The sequence below is a fragment of the Neolamprologus multifasciatus genome, chromosome 10, assembly GCF_963576455.1.
Source record: "Neolamprologus multifasciatus chromosome 10, fNeoMul1.2, whole genome shotgun sequence".
NCBI classification, from domain to species: Eukaryota; Metazoa; Chordata; class Actinopteri; order Cichliformes; family Cichlidae; genus Neolamprologus; species Neolamprologus multifasciatus.
Genome location: NC_140448.1, coordinates 33,801,292 through 33,822,494, shown reverse-complemented (window position 1 = coordinate 33,822,494; position 21,203 = coordinate 33,801,292). Strand labels below are relative to the sequence as shown.

Here is a 21,203-nt window from a genome sequence, read left to right as displayed (position 1 = left end):
AACAGAAGGTAGAGCCAGGCAGGTGGAGTGAGGCAGGTGTGATGTTGGACATGAAGGAGGTCTGCACGAGCGCTGACGCAGGCCGCCTCCTCCTCCTCCTCCTCTGCTCATGCGTGACTCCGCCCCCGGAAACGGAAGTCTGTATGCGCGCGGAGTTTAATTTGAGCAGCATCTCGCGCGCCGGTCAGTGGGTTTCAAAACAGCAGCGAGCAATAATCGATAATCAGCGATCGATCCGTGAACATGGCGACCCCCCCGAAGAGGCCGTGCCCCCCTCCCCGCAGCCCGCCGCTGAACGGCAGCTTTTCCCGCCAAAGGAAGGAGAAGAAGATCTCCATCGAAGGAAACATAGGTGAGCTCACCGGGGCGCGCGCCCCCCGGACCGGCTGGACGCTCACGGACCCCGACTGACCCGGACCGACCGGGGCAAACGGACCCGGGGCACCGACCCGGACCGCCGGTTAACGAGCTCTCAGGCCCGGGTCTGTAAGTCCGTGAGCCTCCCGCCTTCACGGAAACAAGTGGCGCCAAAACCGCCCGCTTATCATCAATTATCAGCTGTTTGTGATCGATAAACAGCTGTTTCTAGTCACAATTAGCTGTCCATGGTCAATTGCTGTTTATATCGCAAATCAATTGTTTGTAGTCAATACTCAGCCCTGTGTTCAATAAGCAGCTGTTGATGATCGATAACCAGCTGTTTATAGTCAGTAATCATCTGGACGTTTCCATCATCATCCGAGTGACTTCTTACGATAATCGATTGATCATCAGCTGTTTGAACTCGATTATAAGCTGCTTGTCTTTGATCAATAATCAGCAGTTTTTAACGGAGCTGTGCTGCTGGGGTTAGAAGGCGGAGGTTTAAATTTGGGTGGAGCTTGCTCCTTCAGGTGTTTGAAGGTGAACGCTGGTCATGTGGAGTCTGTGGGCGGAGCTCATGTGAGCCAGGCTGATGGAGGTTTGCAAGTGGAGGTCAGACCTCCAGAAGTTGATTCTGTTCATCTGGACGCAGCGTTTTGTGGGAGAAACGTTTCGTCATCATCAGGTGACGTCTTCAGTCTCAGGTCAGAGTTTGATCTCCAGAGCGAGGACGTGACCTCATCACTGAGGTTGGGGTCAGGTGACAGCGTGAGGAGTGTGAGCAGAGACAGAGGTTGAATCAGCTGCTCATGGTTGCCATGGTTTTACTTGAGCCTGCGGTCACATGACTTCCTGCAAAAGTCAGCTGTTTCGGTCCTTTTCCTAAGCCCCACCCACACAGGAAGTCCTACTGCATCAGCATTAATGCTGATTTCCTGTATAAGTGTGTGGAGCATCAGTAGCTCCACACTGCACACCGCCTTGGGTCCAGCTGGCAAAGAGGGAAAAGGCCAGCTCAATAAGAATAACAGGAAGTGGGTCGTTGTTACCAGAGCTAATGTTACCACGGTAACTGACTCAGTTTAACTTGGCTCACTTTGTGGAACAGTAAACCTGAGATTGTGTCATGTCAGGGTTACCTGAACAGGTGTGATTCCTCCAATCAGGCAGGACCAGAGATCTGTCACATTTCTGTGTCTCACCCGTGTGTCTCACCCGTGTGTCTCACCCGTGCCTCCAGCTGCAGGAAAGTCGACGTTTGTGCGCCTCCTTCAGGCAGCATCAGAGGACTGGGAGGTCATCCCTGAACCCATTGGCAAGTGGTGCAACATGCAGAATGACAGCGATGACGTTTACCTGGTGAGCCTGAATGCAGCACACATTCTCTAAAGCCTGTATTTACCTGCTTGTTTACCTGCTTGTTTACCTGCTTGTTTACCTGCTTGTTTACCTGCAGGAGCTGAGCTCATCTCAGAAGAGTGGAGGAAACCTGCTGCAGATGCTGTACGATAAACCCAGCCGCTGGTCCTACACCTTCCAGGTAACACACCTGGCTCATCCCCTACCACAGCAGCACCGTGTGTCAGACTATGTGCACCTGTCTCAAGTGAGTCTCACCTGTGTGCAGAGCTACGCGTGTCTGAGCAGAGTCCGAGCTCAGCTTCAGCCTCCATCAATCAAACTTCAGCAGGCAGAAAACCCCGTCCAGTTCTATGAGCGCTCCGTCTACTCCGACAGGTAACTTACCTGACACGTAGCGTTTTGTGGGAGAAACGTTTCATCAGGTGACGTCTTCAGTCTCAGCCGACTGCAGGTTTCAATCTTATAAACATAATGACTGAAACCAGCCCACTGAAGGAACGATGGGCTGGGAGGTCAGCTCCTTAATCTTAATTATGTAAATTCTCATGACCACTGATCACCTGACAGGTAACTCGCACGCATTAAACACAGACACAGGTGTGTAGACATGTGACTCCTGTGTGTACAGGTACGTGTTTGCGTCAAACCTGTCTGAGAGTGGCGACCTGTCAGAGACGGAGTGGAGCGTGTATCAGGACTGGCACACCTGGTTACTGAACCAGTTTGAGTCCGACCTCGCTCTCGACGCCATCATCTACCTCAGAGCCCCGCCACAGGTAAAGACGTACAGGAGAACCTGTCCTGCCGCCTCCGGGTAAACGCATCGCCCTCTGTGATGGGCTCTCCTTCCTTCGGTTGCCTTCAGGTGCCGTGTTTGTGTGTGTGTTTTCCAGCGCTGCATGCAGCGGCTGCTCCATCGCGGCCGGCAGGAAGAGCAGGAAATTCCTCTGGAGTACCTTGAGCAGCTGCACTTCAAACATGAAGCCTGGCTCTACCACAGGAACCTCAGGTAACTATACGCCACTGAGCGTGCTCAGAGCCTCAGCGGTGCATTCAGGAGCGCCTTTTTAACCTGTGTTTGCATTAAGGTTGGACTTTGATTATTTGAGCGAACTTCCTGTTCTCGTCCTGGACGTCAACGACGACTTCAAGAACGACCGCATCAAACAGGAAGCCATCATCGACAAGGTCAGTCTGAGCTTTTATTTGGAAGGTTTTCCTTCTGATGATGGTGGTTTTATTTGTTTTTCATACACGCTCTGTTTCTTCTCTTGGTTACAAACAACCAATGAACCACTTCTTGTTTGCTTTTATGTAGAAGTCACTGACTCCTCGTCTGTGTAACGAGTGACTCTGTTTGTCAGGAGTCCCGTCACTGTCAGAGTAAATTGTTAAATGTTGCCATTGTTGCACTGAGATGTGTAAACCGTGCCTTAAACTGCAGGGTTAGATATTCTTCTGTTCGTCCCGACACATCGATGATGCTGGAGGAGGTGATCAGCTGTAGCTGTTTAACTGCAGGCAGGTTTCATGTGAGATTCTGGTTTCCTCATCTTGTGAAGGATGTCTGCTCTCGGCCATTTAGGGGCTCGCCTGTGCTTGCATAGGGTGAACCATTAAAGTTAAGCTGTATGCGGGTGTGGGGAGATGGCCTTTGGATAACCAGGAAATGTGGTTAACAGTTGTGAGCATATATTGTGTGGCAGGAAGACACACACACACACACACACACACACACAGTGATTTTAACCATTTGTGGGTGTTACAATGGGTGGTGCTTGTATTCACTGAATAAAAGGCTGCAGGTGCAGCTGTTCCAGTGGGGGGTGATGCGTCTCTGAACTAGCGGGCCTGCTGAAGCGCACCCCCAACGATCGCCATGAGAGGAAACGGGCACCGTCAAGCTGTTATTGGTGTTTTTAACATCAGTATCTTAATTCTTAATAGAAATCTCAGTCTTTCCTGTATTTTATATTCTGACGTGTGCCTGTTTAAATAAAGCAACGCGCCTAACATGTGTTTAATCTGTTGTTGAACGTCGTTCCTGAAATTAACTGAATAAACTGTGAACTCTGACCTGCCAGAGTCTTCCATGTTTGGCTGTTTGTTCATGTTTGTGCTGCTTATGTTTCTGTGCTTGTATTTAATTCATTTAACGTTCACCTGGTGCTTTTATTTTGAAAGGCTTTTGTAATCTGTTAACAGGACTTAATTTTTATCTGCAGGTCAGAGAGTTTCTCACCACACTGTGAAGCTCATCCACCAATAAGAGCTGCTGGGAGAAGTGGTGGCGCGTCTGATTGGACGACTGATGTGGATTTTTTTTTTTTTTTAACTTGTTTTTATATTTTTGTAGTTTAACTGTGTGTGTGTGTGTGTGTGTGTGTGTGTGTGTGTGTGTGTGTGTGTGACCATGATATATTTACTTCATATTTATCCTTCAGTCTGATCATTCCTGTTTGTCCTGACAGTGAGGTGTTGTTGAAGCCACCACGATGCCTTCAGGGACCGTTGGTGTTCTGGTTTCTGTGTGAATAAAGTCAAACTGAATGAGCACGCTGAGTTCTTTCAAAGTCCAACATGTCAGTGAAACAAGTGTGTGTTCAGGCTCACTTACAGCTCAGAGGTTTAACTCTGTGAAGCTGGATTTAAGAAATAACTAACTAGTTATTGGAGCATGTTTAGCGCCGTCTTGTGGCGGTAAAGGACGTGACAGTGTAGTCAGGTTAACCAGCGGGTCACCTGACTCAAACAGGCTCCCCTCCACACTGCTTCATTCAGAAAGCGTCTACAAACCCGAACATCACAGCTAATGAGTGGATTCACGTGTTTCACTGCAGCTCGCCACAGCGAGAAACCGCCGACAGCATCAGAGAGACACAACGACGAGCCTCTACAGTTCTTATTTACCTCTCAGTTATTGGTTCAGTCGTTAGTTAGCGCCGACCAGGTGACGTCATGTTTTGTACTGCCACAGGATGGCGCTGTGCACGCTCCTTTAAACGCCGTGCCACAGTTAAACCTGTGACGGTGTCAAAGCAGGGCTCCTTGCTGGAAACGAACCTGAACACGTATGTTTCACGTTCACCATGTTCAGCGTTCTGGTTGCACACCTGAGCATCGGTGCTGCTCTGTGATCAGCTGGTTTCAGGTACCTGCTGTCTCTGTCATTGATTAGCCAGCCTTGAACGCTCGCCACTCTGCAGCGGTCAACCGGATATTTAAGCGCGAGACGTCACAGCTGCTCCAGCTGTGAGTGAGGCGTACCTGGAGGGGTGTGTAGGTTACCCGTGTTCAGACTGATACAGATGTTCAAAAAGCACACGTTCACCCTGAGGAGGGCCTGTCTGACCTTTGACCTCTGAGGGTTACTCAGACTGAGTGTGATGAATGATTACAGAGGTCTTTAATGATCGACTGAGAGCGAAGCGTGACGGGAACAACATCGAGTCATCGTGAACAAGGCAGATTCACTAATGACCTGAACACAGACTGGGATGTTCACTAAACATTTCTTTTGTCCCGTAGCTCACAGACTGATTTATGATTGGTTGGTTGATTTGTTGATCAGTAGAAACTCAGTAGAAACAGTTTCATGTTTGAGACATTTTGTATTTCCAAAGAGAAACTTTGTCACAGAGAGAAACAGCCAAACATGAACTGAACAATTCAGTTTAATTTCAATTCAAAGTCTAAAATTAGACAGATTTTAAATGGAGTCTGGTCTGTTTGATCAGAGCCTGAATGTGAACTAAGACTGACAGGAAGGAGCAGTGTGAGCCTGAATAAAATCTAAAATCAGACAGTTTTTAAATGGAGTCTGGTGTGGCAAACTGACTGTTTCATTTTAAGGCTTTTCAAGAGTTTTTGTGTGACTGAAGAAACATCTCACGCTGTGACCTCTGACCTGTGTCAGTCTTTCTGCAGCTTCATAAACACTGTAAAGTCGCCTGCTCTGCTGTGCCCTGATTGGGACACTGACACACATGTCACAGCGTGTTCATGAGTTGCTGCCACCACCATTCGGAAACCTGCTGAGATGATTGTTTACAAAAACTGTTGGACAAATTCCAGCGAGAAGCTCAGTGAGGAGCGAGGACATGAAAACAGATGACTCCACGGGGGGACAAGTTTCCACAGTTTTCAGATGTTTTGAACACTTCCTGATGAACTGTTATGGACTTTTATTTTGAAATCACAACAGTATGACTAAGATAGCCACAATAAAGTATTTTATTTTGAAAATCTAAATGTCTAATTCTTCTAATTGTTGTCTAATTTTTGTGTTCTATGAAGTTTTTCTCTCTCGAGACGTTCAGATACAAACTTATTATTACTGATACATGATTATGTTCCTGTTCCTGATCTTCTGCTCCAGTCTTCCTGTTCTTTATTAAAATACTCGGGTCGCTGTCAGAGCACAGACCGCATTAGTTCTCTCTGATGGAGTGCTACAGTGTGATCGTTTCCTCCCTGCTGAAGGTGGCTGTTTGGTTGGTGGTGATGCTGGTGGTGACCTTGTCGGTGTCGCCAGTGTCTCACAAACATTAACACAAAGTTAGGAAAATACACAGTGTCCTAAAGTCACTGATTAATGTCCAGTCACTCATTTCCTCTCAGTCTGTCTTCTGCCTGCTCCGTCAGTCGCCCCTCCGTCAGCGGGCCGTCCGGCAGCCTCTGTAAGTACTCTGAGTAAATCCTCTTTCTGCCTCTGCATTCTCCTCAGCTGCAGACTGTAATCCTTTAAGAGCTCTTACCAGACTCCATGCAAATATTTCACAATTTTAGACTCGAGAAGAAACTCGGAGCAGTTGTTTTCATGTTTTTCACTCTTTGACCTTTGACCCAAACACCTGCTCAGGTCTGCTGTTTGGTTTCTTGTGAGGTTTGTTCTGATGGAACAAAAGTTCAGATCCTGAGAACACCTGGAAGCACCTGAAGATACCTGCTGCTATTTGTTGTTGTTGCTGAGATGGGATTCGCTGAGCTGCTGGATGAGGTGAGACACTTAAATTCCTCCTATACAAGAAATAACTTCACTGTCCAGGTGTGTGATACAGGTGTGTAGGGTTGGGGTTAATGTGTTTCCTGTTGTTATGGCAAGATTGGTGGGTTTGGCAGGTACCAGTGGATCCATGTGACCCTGATCAGTTTACCTGGTTTGCTGATGGCGAGTCAGAACCTGCTAAACAACTTTGTCTCTGGAGTCCCCACTCACTACTGCAGCATACCAGCCAATCACAGCTTGAGCAACCTGTCGCACCTTCACCAGGTGACCTGTCAGCCTGACTGTCTACCTGTCTGGGCATTTTAGTGCAGGCACTATGATCCCAGTTCTTTAGTTTTCTCAATTTTACTTCCTTAAATCAATAAATCTGGATGGATGAATGTGATTGGTTGTTTCAGGTGGATGAGAAGCAGCTGCTGAAAATCTTTATCCCTCCTGATTCTTCAGGAAATAGACTGGCCCGCTGCAGGAGGTAAGGATTCCTTCCTTCTCCTCAGTTGTTTAAATAATTAACCGTCACATCATTTCCTGTTGCACCTGTTGTCCAGGTATGCGAATCCTCAGTGGCAGCTGTTAGCTGCTAACAGTTCCACTAATGTTAGCCACCTAGAGACCGAAGACTGCATTGACGGATGGACCTTTGAGCAATCAGACTTTCTCGCCACCACCGTCTCCGAGGTAGCGGCAGGCACACGGCGAGCCTATTAGCGCGCATTGCCACAGATATGTTAATGAGGTCACCTGTCTCTTACCTATCAATCTCTCACCTGTGTGTGTCACAGTGGAGTCTGGTCTGCTCCCTCCGTCCTCTCAAACAAATGATTCAAACCATTTATATGGGTGGAGTTTTAACGGGAGCCATAGTCTACGGCAGCTTATCTGACAGGTGAGAGTTACCTGTGTATACCTGTTCATTGTCTCAGGTTAGCAGTGCAATCAGACCCCTTCTGTCTATCTCTCAGGTTTGGGAGGCGGTCCATTCTGATTTGGTCATACCTGCAAATTGCTGTGCTTGGCTGTAGCTCCGCCCTTTCCCCCACATACTCCACCTACTGCATCTTCAGGTTTCTGAGTGGGATGGCGGTGTCTGGGGTCATCATCAACGGAGTTTCCCTAAGTACCCGTCTACCTGGTTCCCTATTTACCTGTCCACCTGGGCACTTGTCTGTCTTCCTAACTGAGTGTCTCCTCAGAGGTTGAGTGGATCCCAACCAAGACGAGGACAGTAGTCGGCCCGCTCAGTTCCTTCTTCTTCACCTTTGGTCAAATGGTCCTGGCCGGGCTCGCGTATTGGCTGAGAGACTGGAGGAAGCTGCAGGTGGTTGTCTGTGCACCTCACTTCCTGTTCTTCGCCTACAGCTGGTCAGTCAGACTTAAAAAAAAGACAGTGATTGGTCAGGTGTTTCTCTCTGCTCTCCGATTGGTCAGGTAGTTCTCTCTGTGCTCTGATTGGTCAGGTGGTACGCAGAGTCAGCTCGATGGCTTGTTTTGAACCAGCGCTCTGAGGACGCATTGAAGAGTCTTCACCGAGTTGCTCGGATCAACGGGAAATCAGAGATGATCGATAAGATCACTGTTGAGGTAACCTGGCCACCTGTGTAAAAGTGCAATTTGTCCAATCAGATGCTGAGCTCTGTACCATGTGACTGCAGGTGCTCCACTCTCACATGAACAAAGAGATCGAGTCGGCTCATTCAACGTTCACGATGTTCGACCTGCTGAGGACCCCGGGGATGAGACGCATCTCCATTTGTCTGATGGCCGTCTGGTCAGACATACACCTGCTCATATGCTCACCTGTCTCACCTGCTTACTTGTTTACCTGTTTACCCATTTACCTGCTTCTTCTATCTGTTTTATGTTTTTTTATGAAATAAAATGACGCTCCTGTATCCACCTGTAAACCTGTGCACTCACCTCTGTGCAGGTTCTCTACTAGTTTTGCATTCTATGGCCTGGCGATGGACCTCCAGAAGTTTGGGGTGAGCAACCCGATACCTTCCTACTTACCTGCTGAAGTTTCAGTACACCTGTTTAAACTTCTTCTCCCATCCTATTGGTTGGATCTACTGTGCTTCCTTCCTATTGGTTGTTTGTTGTTGCAGGTGAGTATTTACCTGATGCAGATCATCTTTGGAGCTGTAGATATTCCCGCCAAACTGTTTGCATTGGGAATACTCAGTTACCTGGGGAGGCGGGTCTCTCAGGCAGTTTGTCTCTTCTTCTCTGCCGCCATCATCTTTGCCAACATCTTTGTCCCCACAGGTACATCCTAATCCCGATCCCGATCCTGAATCTATTTGAGACCCTAACCCTAACTGATCCCAATCCGTATTCTGATCACAATCTTAATTTAGATCCTATTCCATATCCCCAAATTTATCATAACACTGATTTAGGATTGTGATCCCAAATCTGATCCTGATCCAGAATCTGATCCTGATGCAATCTGAACTGTAATCTTAATCCCGATTGTGATACTGCCCTCTTCCTGATTCTACTTTAGATCCCGATTCTAATTCCAATTTGATTTTTTTAAAAGAATCCTAATTCAAATCACGGTCCTGGATTCTGACCCAATCTGAACTGGAATCGTGATTCGACCCTGATATGAACATAACCCCGATCCATTCCTATTCCCTGGATTTGATCATGACCCTGATCTTAATTCGGATCCAAGTCACAATCCTAATGCTGACTCTGATTTCAGTTCAGATTCTGATCCTGGTCCTGATCCTATTTCTGATCCTGAATATGAACCTGACCCAGAGTCTAATTTTGGATTCTGATCTTTGTCCTGATCTAAGTCCCAATCTCTATTGAAGTCTGGGTCTTGATTTTGACCCCGATCCTAATGTGGACCATGATCCCAATTCTAATTTCAATACTAATTCTAATTCCTATCCAAATCTTTGATTCTGGCACTGATCTCGGTCTTTAATCCTAATCCTGTCCTATCGTGAACCTGAACAAAATCCTGATCCTGGTCCTATTCCCAATCCCGTTTCTAACCCCACAGACATGCAGACTCTGAGGACCACGCTGGCCTGCCTGGGTAAAGCTTTCACCTCAGCCTCCTTCACCACCGTTTACCTGTACACCGGTGAGCTGTACCCAACTGTTATCAGGTGATTAAATAAAACCAATGGCTCATATTTAATAATAAATAATGTTATTTTACCTAACAAAAACACATCTACAGGATCAAACAACTGATTAATGAGTTTGAGTAATATTCCTGTTCCGATGACTTCATAACCACCGGTCTGAATACTAAACATCGCAGCTAGGCCTGGGTCATGTGACTCATCTCAATAACTCACTGATGGGATGAGGCAGGGTCTCACAACCTCTGCTAAAAATGACCCACACCCTTTTCCACACCTTGACTCAGGGGTCAGCGAGCTTTAACACCCAAAGAGCCTTTTGGACCCGGTTTACTCGGAAAAGAAAACTGGGAGCCGCAAATACTTGTTGACATCTAAAACGAAGATAACACTGCACACAGTGTTTTTTACCGTTATGCTTTGTATAAACAACTATAGTGTGTTGCTTATAAAATCCATGAAGTGCTACAAAAAAAATGACATTTTATTTATGTAATGAACACATTTGAACCTGAAAAACATCCAGGGGAAGGTCTCTTTTAAATTAATTAAAAAGATGAACTTCAATAACCATGTAGCAAACAAAGACTGAGCCGTCATCCTTATTTCCTCTTTGGGCTTTGACCTGAATTTTAAAAATAATTGGAAAAAAGCACTATGCTCCTAAAAAATGAATAATAAATATTTGCAAAATACCTGCATAAATATTTATTTTGCCTGGTTAATGTGTGTGGTGGGGCGTGGTCTGCAGTGCTGCTGCAAGAGAGGTGGTCACACCTGCCTTAAAGTCAGCGCTCTCTCTGCTGTTGTGTGTCGGACTGTGTGCTGGAAATAAAACCAGCTGCAACAATAATAATAATAATAGTAATAACAATAACAACAACAACAACAACAACAATAATAATAATAATAATAATAATAATAATAATAATAATAATAATAACAATAATAATAATAACAATAATAATAATAATAATAATAATAACAATAATAATTATAATAATAATAATAATAACAATAATAACAATAATAACAACAACAACAATAATAATAATAATAATAATAATAATAATAATAATAACAACAATAATAACAATAACAATAATAATAATAATAATAATAATAACAACAACAACAACAACAACAACAATAATAATAATAACAATAATAATGATGGATTGCATTTATAGCACTTTTCAATGGGACTTCTACTCCTGAACCTCTGAACAAATACATGCCATTTACCATTTACAAATTCGGCACACTGGTAGGCCGTTCTCGTCAGAAGTAAAAGCAAATAAATCTGCCCAGGCATCATTAAATGTTCTATTTTCTTCAGATATTTTTCTTTTCTTACATTTCCACATACTTGGGCTACCTCGATAAATGCGCGGCGTTTCGGCAGGTATACCAGCTTCTGCGAGTGTGACTCTTATTTTGAGCGATGAAAAATAATAAAATATCGTTTTATTTTTATATTTCAAGATCACGATAATCTTCCAATTTAGAACTACAAGTTAAAAAAAGAACACAAATAAAATACACTTCAGATAAATACTTTTACAATTTATTTTCCCGAACCACGGAGCCGCAGTATAACGACTAAAGGGCCGCACGCTGCCGACCCCTGCCTTGACTAATGAGGCACATGATCAATAGTGGGTCCAGGGCCATCACAGGGGACACTTAAAAACTGGGATTCTCCAACATTTCATCTGAGAACTGAAGAAGCTTCAAGCAACTTAAAGAAGTCCAGATGCTTTTCTTTCCGAGTTCTGCGATGACCTGATGAGAACCTTCAGACATGTTGCCTTGCACTCTACAAACTAAATTACCAGCTGACGGGGGGAGAGCACTGTTGTTTTATTATTATTTAATGCCGACCTATGCTTCCTTATTTTTCTTACTGTGTGGAACTTTGACATTTTGAATAATAATTCAAAGTTATGTTACAAAGAAGTGCAATACAAATGATTACACTGTTTCTATAGTCCACATTATGAAAATTAAATGAGTTATTATCTCTAAAGCACAGTGAAAATGACTCCGTCTAAACTGTGTATAAAGTTTGTTTTGTTTGTTCTTTCAGTGCAGGAATCAGACAAAATGTGTTTCTGTTGTTGGGCTTAAACGAGTAATGAGTATGAAGATGTGTAACTCTCTTTTTAAATGAATGTGGTTTTTATGAAGTTACATGTTTGTTTGCTGTTTAGTTTATTGTTGTTTTTTCTGGAGGGTAGAGTTGCTTTAATAATGAGAACACGGGCGTAAGTGTTGCAGCCTGTTCAATCACAAACTTTATATAAACGTTTTCACACTATCTGCGTGGCGATTGGTTAAAAATAAACATCAGCACGTTAAAGATGAGTGCACTGAGCTGTCAGTGCGCCCCAGGGTGGCTGTGGCTACAATGTAGCTTGCCATCGCCAGTGTGTGAATGTGTGTGTGAATGGGTGGATGATTGTGTATAGTGTAAAGAGCTTTGGGGTCCTTAGGACCAAGTAAAGCGCTATACAAATACAGACCATTTACCATTTACCATTTAATTACCAACGGCTAATGCTGGTTAGCTTTTGGGATTAGCATGGAGCAGAGCTAACATTAGCTTACACGGGTGAACAAACCCCGGTGGTGAGGCTCAGGACCGCGTGGACCTCCATAATTAACCTCGGTGCGTGAAGACGACTCTCCTCTGCTAGCATAATGCCAAACATAAGAAGCTTATCAGAATTCTTCTTACTCTGATAAGCTAAATGATTTGTTTCCTTGCTACATCATGTCATTTCCTGTTTGCATTGTTTTATGTCAAACGTAATTTAGATCATGTGATGTGTGCCTGTGCTTTCAGGCAGACGGGAATGGGCTTCGTCTCCACCATGGCAAGAACTGGCAGCATGGCGGCGCCCGCCGTCCTCATCCTAGATGAAGTAATGTCACTAATCTAACCTTTGAATATGATCGAGGTCATCAATACAGGCAAACACTTTACTGATGGGACGACATTTTCCAGGTACTCCCTGCTCTGCCCAGCTTGGTATACGGTGGCTCCGCCGTGCTCGCCGGCTGCTTCGCCTGCTTCCTGCCAGAGACGCTCAACGTGCCGCTGCCTGACACCATCGAGGACGTGGAGGACAAGTGGTAAGCTACCGGCTATCTGCTAGCTTTACCAGCTTCAGGGATCACAGAAAGTGTCAGGGACATATTTCTGACACTGCTGGATAAACAGACACTCAGGAACGAGATCGCACAGCGCTCATTGTTGCACTTGCCCCAAGGGAAGTAGCTGCCTCCGAACTGCTTCAACTAGCTTCCCTCTGCAGGCTGCTTTTATTAGTTACATGTTACTCATTAGTTATTAGTTACTCATGAGTATTTTACAACTACATGTGACATTCCTGAGCAGGCATATCTGAACAACATCAGTGTCTGTGTGTCTTCCTGCCACACAATATATGCTCACAACTGTTAACCACATTTCCTGGTTATCCAAAGGCCATCTCCCCACACTCGTATACGGCTTAACTTTAATGGTTCACCATATACAAGCACAGGCGAGCCCCTCAATAGCTGGGAGTGACCATCCCTCAGAATGTGCCTGTAGTTAAACAGCTACAGCTGATTACCTCCTCCAGCATCATCGATGTGTCGGGACGAACAGGAGAATATCTAACCCTGCAGTTTAAGGCACGGTTTACACATTTCAGTGCAACAATGGCAACATTTAACAATTTACTCTGACAGAAGGGAGCTAAGATTAACCACAGAACTAGAAACATAGAAATGTACTTAAAGGTGACAGAACTAGAACTTAAATCACGTCATAAACCCAAAATAAATCACAAACTCAAACACTGAGTCACAGGAACCAGGACCAATCCTTCAGTCTTCTATATCTGCTGTATTCACATGTTTGCATTAACAGTTCTTTAACCGTCTCCTGAACACAGAATTATTATTTCAGACATGCAGATATAAGTGAAATAACAAGAGAAAAAACAAAGTTTTCATGTATCTATGTCTGCACATAAAAGGATGAAGTTTACACGTTTCCTGTTCCCACCCGTTATTTCAAATTTCATTGCTTTCAAATCCATAATTAACATTAATGGATCCATCCGTACAAGTGTAACACACGAACATACACAAATAAAACAACTTTCAGCACGTAAACAACAACAAACTACATGTTTAGATAAACTAAGCACCCTGTGTTTAACTTGATCTCTGAGCTTATTTCACATACATGTGACAAACTCCTGAATGAACACTTAATCCTGGAGTACTCTGATGATCTATGATGAGGACGCAATGAGACGACTCAGTCACTGACGGGAAGATTTCCTATATTCATGCAGTTTATTGGTTTTAAACAGGCGTGTGAGTTTTATGTACTTTCTTGATCTCACCTGTACAGGTGTTGCACACACGAACTCCTCTGACTGTGATATTGTACATTTGTCCTTCCTCTCAGGAGTATTTGGTCTCATTGTGGGGCAAAGACTTATTTGCTGCTTTGTACACTGTGCAGTTCTGAGGTCGACCGAATCTTTAAATCTGAGAATATCTAATTTGCCAAAAGGTGAATTTGATGGTTCTCTTGAAGTAGTTTTATTTATCATTACTCTCTTTTGCAGAATCAGGGCTCGCCACGGTTGCACTGGTGCGCCTAACTTTTTTCTTAGGCGCAGTTTTACATGTGCACTTTATTGGGGGGAATTGCTGTCCATACAGACAATATTGATTTATAAATGATTCACTAACAATCTTGTCAACACAAAGTTCTTTATTTGGAGCACATTTCTACCAGAAAGATAAGTTAAAAAGTGCTCGTGCTTAAAGCTCTTTGGCTCTCTTTGGCAGTATTGTAGAAAATGTTAAACTTAATGATCACATCGGCTCCTCTGACGACCTGTTTGCTGAAAGGCAGCGGGGGGGGGGGGGGGGGGGGGGGGCACTTGGGCATTTATTGCAGCATATAAAGTGTTTCTGGACACACTGCTGCTTTTCAGCGTTCAGAGGCTGATGGCTCCGTGTCAGAGCTGGCTATGAATTTCAGACGGATCAGGCCTTAACTTAACAAAAATGCCATCAATCGTTCTTTTCATCTTTTCTTATCACCCACGGCTACATCCACTCTGTCAGGCCTAGGCTGCTCACTGGGGCTGGGTACCATCACTGATTTCTATAAGCTATTTGATTTGATTCAGTTTTGGCTCAGACAGTCAGAAATATTATAATTCTGATCATTTATCAGCACTGATACTGTGAGACTTCATCAGAGGCGTGAGCGTCACAGCAGAGGCCTTTGTGTCAAAGTCACTGAGAATAAAACAGAAAAACATGAAGCAGATTTTCCTGGCCTGGATTTTTATAGTTTATAATATAATATTTAAAAATATTCTGCAGTTTTGCATAGTTTGAAAAAGTTTAAATTTTAATGTACAATATGAATAGCAGCGGCCCCGAAACTGATCCTTGTGGAACCCCGCACACAGTTTTGACTTTATGGCATTTATTTGGGTAAATTGTTTACGGTTTTTAAGGTAACCCATGATAAAGCCCCCCACTGACCCCACATGTACATCGTTTAAGTTAAAGATGGTGATCAACGGTATCAAATGTATATATAAACTCCATTAAGGCACGTGTTGTGGTCCTTTAGGGTCTAAATCCATACTGCTGTTCATATAGTACATTGTTTTTTTTGATAAAGTCATATAGTCTATTGTAAAATATTTTTCCAGTATCTTAGAGAACTGCAGTAGTAGAGAGATGGGCCGATAGTTTGTGAGAAGATGTTTATCTCCAGCTTTATATATTATATACTACCTTTGCATCATCTTATCAGGGAATAAACCACTTTGTAATGACAGATTACAAATGTAGGTAAATGGTTTCACAATACATCCAATAATATCTTTAATTAATGTACTTTAATAAAGTCCATATTAATACCACCACAGTCGATTTCTTGGAGTTAAAAGATTTAACTATATCAATAATTTCCTCTTCATCTACACCCCTCATTAACATTGAGTTTGCTACAGTAATAGTTTTAGGAGGGTGTCCAGTTTTTAAAGTTTCTTTAGCCAAGCCAGGGCCAACATCAAGAAAAAAGTAATTAAACCATTTATGTCACTAGTCGTTGTATTTTGTATGGATGGAACATGGAGAACATGAACTGCTCTTCTGGCTTCTCTCGCCTACTCCTGGCTGCTAGAGACCTGGCAGCGCTTTGCATAGCCGAGCCAGATTTGGCCTGAGGGAGGAAGCAGCTGAGACCTTCAGTATGTCTTGAAGATGATCATCGGTAGTTCTGGACCTGTACTTGGACTTATTGAAGTCCAAGGTGGAGAAGAGCTTTTCGCACAAGTATGTGCTCCCAAAAAGGCACATGGTCCGCTTGAACATTCAGGAAAGCCGAGGGAAACTAGGGCTCAATCCTCTCAAAAACTGCCCAAGCTGTTTTTCCACTCACCTCCCTGAACTTTGCTTTGAGTTCAGAGTTGCACTGCAGCTCAATGAGCTCCATTTGAAGCACAGAAGAAGCATCTTGCACATCAAAGGAGAAGGGGTCTGCAAAAATGTGAAAGGTGGCTCTGTTCGTCTTGAAGTCTGCAAATCTGCGATTCCTCCTGTAGCCAAAATGACATCAACATACTTTTTTTCCTGCATCCACGAGTGCCTTGCATGCTGGGAAATGGCAAAGGTTTGTCTGAGAGAGCTGAGCTTTCCAGAGCGCAGGTTTGTGGAGAATGCTCTCACGTTGTCATAGGCAGCACTGACAAGTTGCCCCTGGCCTTGTAACGTCTTGTTCAGTACATTAAGCTCATGTGTTATATCAACAAGTCCATGAGCCATTTGGGATCAGTTAGTACAGGAACACCAACTCCATCCTTCTCCATGAAGGCTTCACTTCTGCTCTCAACTCAAAAAATCTCTTCAATACGTTTGCCCTGCTGAGCCAACGTACCTCAGTGAAGTCGAGCACATCCCCATATTCTGACTCCATTTCCTCTAAAAAAGCACGGGATCTTCGGTGCTGTAAGCCCCTGGATCTGATTTGGTTGATGCATTTCACAACAGTTTTAACTCTTCTAGTTTTAGTTGAAGTGCCACCAGTCCATTTTTCCTCCCTGTCATTGATGGCGCTCCATCTGTTGTTATTCCAACAAACCTCTTCCATGGCAAACCAACATTCTCAATGGCATCACACAGCTTGTAAATATCTGCTGAGCGGTGGTCTGGCCATGCATTGGAATTACTGTGAGCAGCTCCTCCATCACTTCAAAACTGTCATCAACACCACGGACATACATTGGGAGCTGGGCAGTGTCGGTGATGTCTGTGGTCTCATCAAGAGCGACTGAGTATACACTGAAACATTTGGCTTTCTCACACAGTTGGTCATAAATGTCACTTGACAGGTCAGAAATGCGATCTGCTGCGGTGTTGGCAGAAAGGCTGATGTTGCTAAACTGACCTTTCTTACCCGGACAGACTATATTTGCAGCCTGCAATATGCACTTTTAGACAAATCCCCCTTCTGTGAATGGCTTTCCTGCTTCACCAAACATCTCACTAACCACGTGGCTTCGACTGCTGCATTATTCTCTTTGGTTGCTTTCTTGAAGAAATCTTGCTGCCTCAGTAGATCTGTTTTAAGACTGGCAACCCGGTTCGCTCTCTCATCTCCCTGGTATTTGCATCCACCTCAGCATGTCTAGTTGTGTGATGACAAACTGTATTTCTTGTGCAGCGCAACTTTCTCTGTGCAAATAAGACACGTCGGGTTGCCCCTGTGCTCAAAGAAACATTGCATTTCCCACTTTTCCTGAAATTGTTGGTGCTCATCACCAACCTTTCTGTCATGTTTGGGCTGCGTGGCAGGCAGGAATGGACCTAAACGCAAACTCACAGGAATGGAACTTAAACTCAAAAGCACAGCTTTTATGGAGACAGATCATACAAACATTACACAACTAAACTGGGAAAAACTATTATAATGTGCACAAGGAGACACAGGGAGAATCACACACAGCTATGAGGGATGATGCGACACGGAAGAGAGGGAGGCTTTGACATAAATACACAGAAGGTAATGAGTGAAGTGGAAGCACATCACAGCTGAGGATAATTACACGTGACAGGACGGGAAAGACACAAAGTGCTGACACCAGACACAAACCTTCAACACAACACGTACACAGAGGCAACCTGGAGGGGGAGAGAGAAGAAGGAGCAACACATGACGGGGTGAGGAAAACACGCAGGCCAGCAGAACTAACATCACAATATAAACACAAAGGGAGACACAGAGGGCAACTACATGATAGCGAGCGCAAAAAAGGCTGCTCATGGACGGTTATCCTGTTGTTACAGGAGAAAGAAGCAGAAATGACACTGACACATAACAAATAACATCAGCTGTTGTTGATGTTATTTGTTTTGACTACTTTTACATTACATTACATTATATTGCAATATATGTAATGTTCATGTGTGAGGCAATGTAAACAGAGTGATGTAAATAAAAAACATCGACCCACACATTACGGTGCGACCCTATAATTAGTCCGGGTTACCGTGTCGCTATGTGACTGCAGAGTAAATTAGGCTGCATCCTTACTTTTCTTTTATGGCGCAGCTTACTTGTATAAATATATATATGTATAATGTCCCGCCGGGCAGCAACTTAAAAAACAACATTTTTGAAGTGTTGTGAAGGCAGCACGCCGGGGCGAATGTCCGCGTGTGCTGAAATGAGGCAGTCAGCCAGGCACAGAAAACAGTCCAGGGCAACGCTGTTGTAACTTTCACTCAATGAGAAATGTTTCCCTGCTTGCATCAAGTCCCGCCGATGTCCCGCCCCCGAGATCCATATCCCACCGTGATTGGTAGGTTCGTTCAGCTCCACACACAACACTGTAAACTGTCTTACATATCAAACTCGTGGGCCACACTAACATTAAATGTTGATATTAAGGCGGGGGCCGGTTGTGACACAGACAATACAAAAGGTTACACGCAGATAAAAATGTAAGCTTAAACAAACAAAACAAGCATTGATCAACAGAAGGCCTGTTTAAACAGAAAAGTTTTAACTGCTTTTTAAAAGAATCCACATTGTCAACCAAACGTAGTTGTGGTGGTAGACTGTTCCACAGACTTAAAGGCTCCGCCCCCTTTGGTCTTCAGAATGTTCCTTAAATGAAAGAAACAGTAGTTGCTAGAAAGCCAATCAGAAACCTGGGTTAAGCGCTAGGCTAGATTGGACAACCTACCCAGCTGATGAGGCTTAAAGGACATATGCAGCTGAATGTCATCGGGATAGAAATGATACGAAATAATGTCACTAAAAGATTGAATGATGCCAGCTAAAGGAAGCATGTGAAAAGAAAACAATAATGGACCCAAAACGGAGCCCTGTGGAACAGGTTAGGTTAGGGACGCAATGATAGAGGTCAATCTGATGAGTTTTCAAACCCAAAGGACCATCTCTCTCCATTTACTCCATTATTAACACAAACTTGTGTGAAAAAGTACATTCCAGTTCTGGTACCTAAATTAGCTTCAGTGGCTGTGTTAGCATCACTAGCTGCGATGCTAACATCCTACTGTTGCTCTCTCATAGACTGATCAATCACCTGATAATTAAAGATGAGTAATCACATGTCTGTCTTTGTAAAGGTCTGGCAGACGCAGCCCCTCACAGCAGGAGAGCGTGGCTTTAAAGGAGCTCAGGGAAGCAGAAGAAAGTGGCCTCAATGCGCTCTGACCAACAAGACGCTGCCACATCACACCATCAGGACCAATCAAAAGGGGACTGACTGTTGACCAATCAGGTGTTTTTAAGATACAGACCAATGAAGATATCTAGAGTAAATTAACTGGTGATTATTGATTGATCTCATGTAATTGATCAGATCAGAACAGCAGACAGTGATGATGATCAATAATTAATAACACTCTCATTATTGTTGTATTGAACCATCATTAATAAAGATGTTAATCTGCTCCTGAGTTTTGACTATCAGGCTTCAGGAATGAGCTCCTGTGTGGGAAGCTCTTCCTCATCAATATAAATTTAATATAAGAATATTGATTAGCTGACACTCAAGAAGAAAGCTGCCAGCTTTGTACACCAGCACTGCTGGGTAGGATAAAGGTTTTACTACTTTACTAAAAAAGGTCCGTTTGATCCACTCTTGGCATGCAGACTTGAGCAATCAAAGATCAACACACCAACCTCCTAATTAGTTGATGACCTGCTCTACTTCCTGAGCTACAACCACAAAAGCCATCATCAGTGGAGCTGTGATAGCACAGGTCAGCATGGCAACAGGTAAACAAAGAGCAAAGTGTCCATGAAGACGTCAAACCGTGACATTCATTGAGTTTAACCTGACTGGACAAAACACCCCTGAAAAGTGTGCAACAGGCAGGTGATGAGGGTGGTGGGGGTGTTGGTCAGACCCCCTGAGACTGAGTCAGGTGGTTTCCAGAGACATTAAAATTCAAACTGTACCTTTTAAAAGTGTACTGGCTGAATCTCAATGTGTGAAATCATAATCGAATGTAATCAGATTACTTTCAGACTGTCTGCAGCTGTTTTAAAAGCTTAGGCTTGATAAAGATAAGATAAGACACCTTTATTAGTCCCGCAAGGGGAAATTTCATAATTAGCCATAATTTCATAAGGCTGCCGACCTATTGCACGCAATGGCGGCGCCATCTTACCCTCCGACCATACATACATGACACAAACATCACATGGGGAAGACAGGTCAGAGAGGTATAACAATGTAAAATGCACCACATGAGGAAAGACAAGGAGAAAAAATAACTCCTCCCAGACTGAGCTCCAACAGGGAGATCAGTTTGAGAACAGAAAAAACACCAAAGAAACACATGACGAGCAGCAGGGGCGGGTAAAGGGTGAGAGACAGCCAATGAAGACATCTGGGCCTGCGTGCGCTGGTCTCCTTGATCCACCGTCAACATCGGAGGGGAATAAGCGTCGAAGGCGTTTGAGGCACAAGGCTGTGAAAAAAAAACCCAAAACAAAACCATACTAAACAAACAAAAACACGTTTTTAGTGCTGTTCTTATCTTTCATCAGCGACGTGTGGCCAGGTTGAGATGAAGAGGCTCTTCTTTGTGGCTCCTCCCTACAGCAGCTGAATGTAACGAATACACGTGACTTTGTTTTTTCTTTTTCTTGCTGCCTTCTTTTGCTTAACCCTTCTCTCTCTCCTTTCCTACCTTACCTTTGCCTTCGTCTTCCTTTTGTTAAATTAAATTCAACTCATTTTCATTTAGAAAGTGCCAAATAAGAACAACAGTCGCCTCAACAAACTTTA

General features: G+C 44.0%; 2 protein-coding genes across 2 annotated transcripts; both read left to right on the top strand.

Annotated features, from left to right (window-relative positions):
- The first annotated feature begins 117 nt into the window (after window positions 1–117).
- On the top strand, window positions 118–4,279 carry LOC146510704 (deoxycytidine kinase 2-like). Its single transcript, XM_085174940.1, has 8 exons — window positions 118–352; window positions 1,604–1,722; window positions 1,820–1,903; window positions 1,991–2,100; window positions 2,354–2,501; window positions 2,619–2,734; window positions 2,814–2,913; window positions 3,951–4,279. Exons 1-8 carry the CDS (start codon window positions 244–246, stop codon window positions 3,975–3,977), a joined length of 813 nt encoding a protein of 270 aa, XP_085031066.1. The 5' UTR covers window positions 118–243; the 3' UTR covers window positions 3,978–4,279.
- A 113-nt stretch (window positions 4,280–4,392) lies between these two features.
- On the top strand, window positions 4,393–20,750 carry oatx (organic anion transporter X). The gene is made up of 16 exons (XM_085174938.1): window positions 4,393–6,404; window positions 6,587–6,724; window positions 6,830–6,997; window positions 7,132–7,205; window positions 7,282–7,411; window positions 7,516–7,619; window positions 7,696–7,850; window positions 7,927–8,095; window positions 8,191–8,314; window positions 8,386–8,501; window positions 8,661–8,715; window positions 8,839–8,998; window positions 9,753–9,861; window positions 12,689–12,767; window positions 12,851–12,978; window positions 19,531–20,750. The coding sequence occupies exons 2-16, from the start codon at window positions 6,698–6,700 to the stop codon at window positions 19,616–19,618; spliced, it is 1,686 nt and encodes a 561-aa protein (XP_085031064.1). The 5' UTR covers window positions 4,393–6,404; window positions 6,587–6,697; the 3' UTR covers window positions 19,619–20,750.
- The last annotated feature ends 453 nt before the right edge of the window (window positions 20,751–21,203 follow it).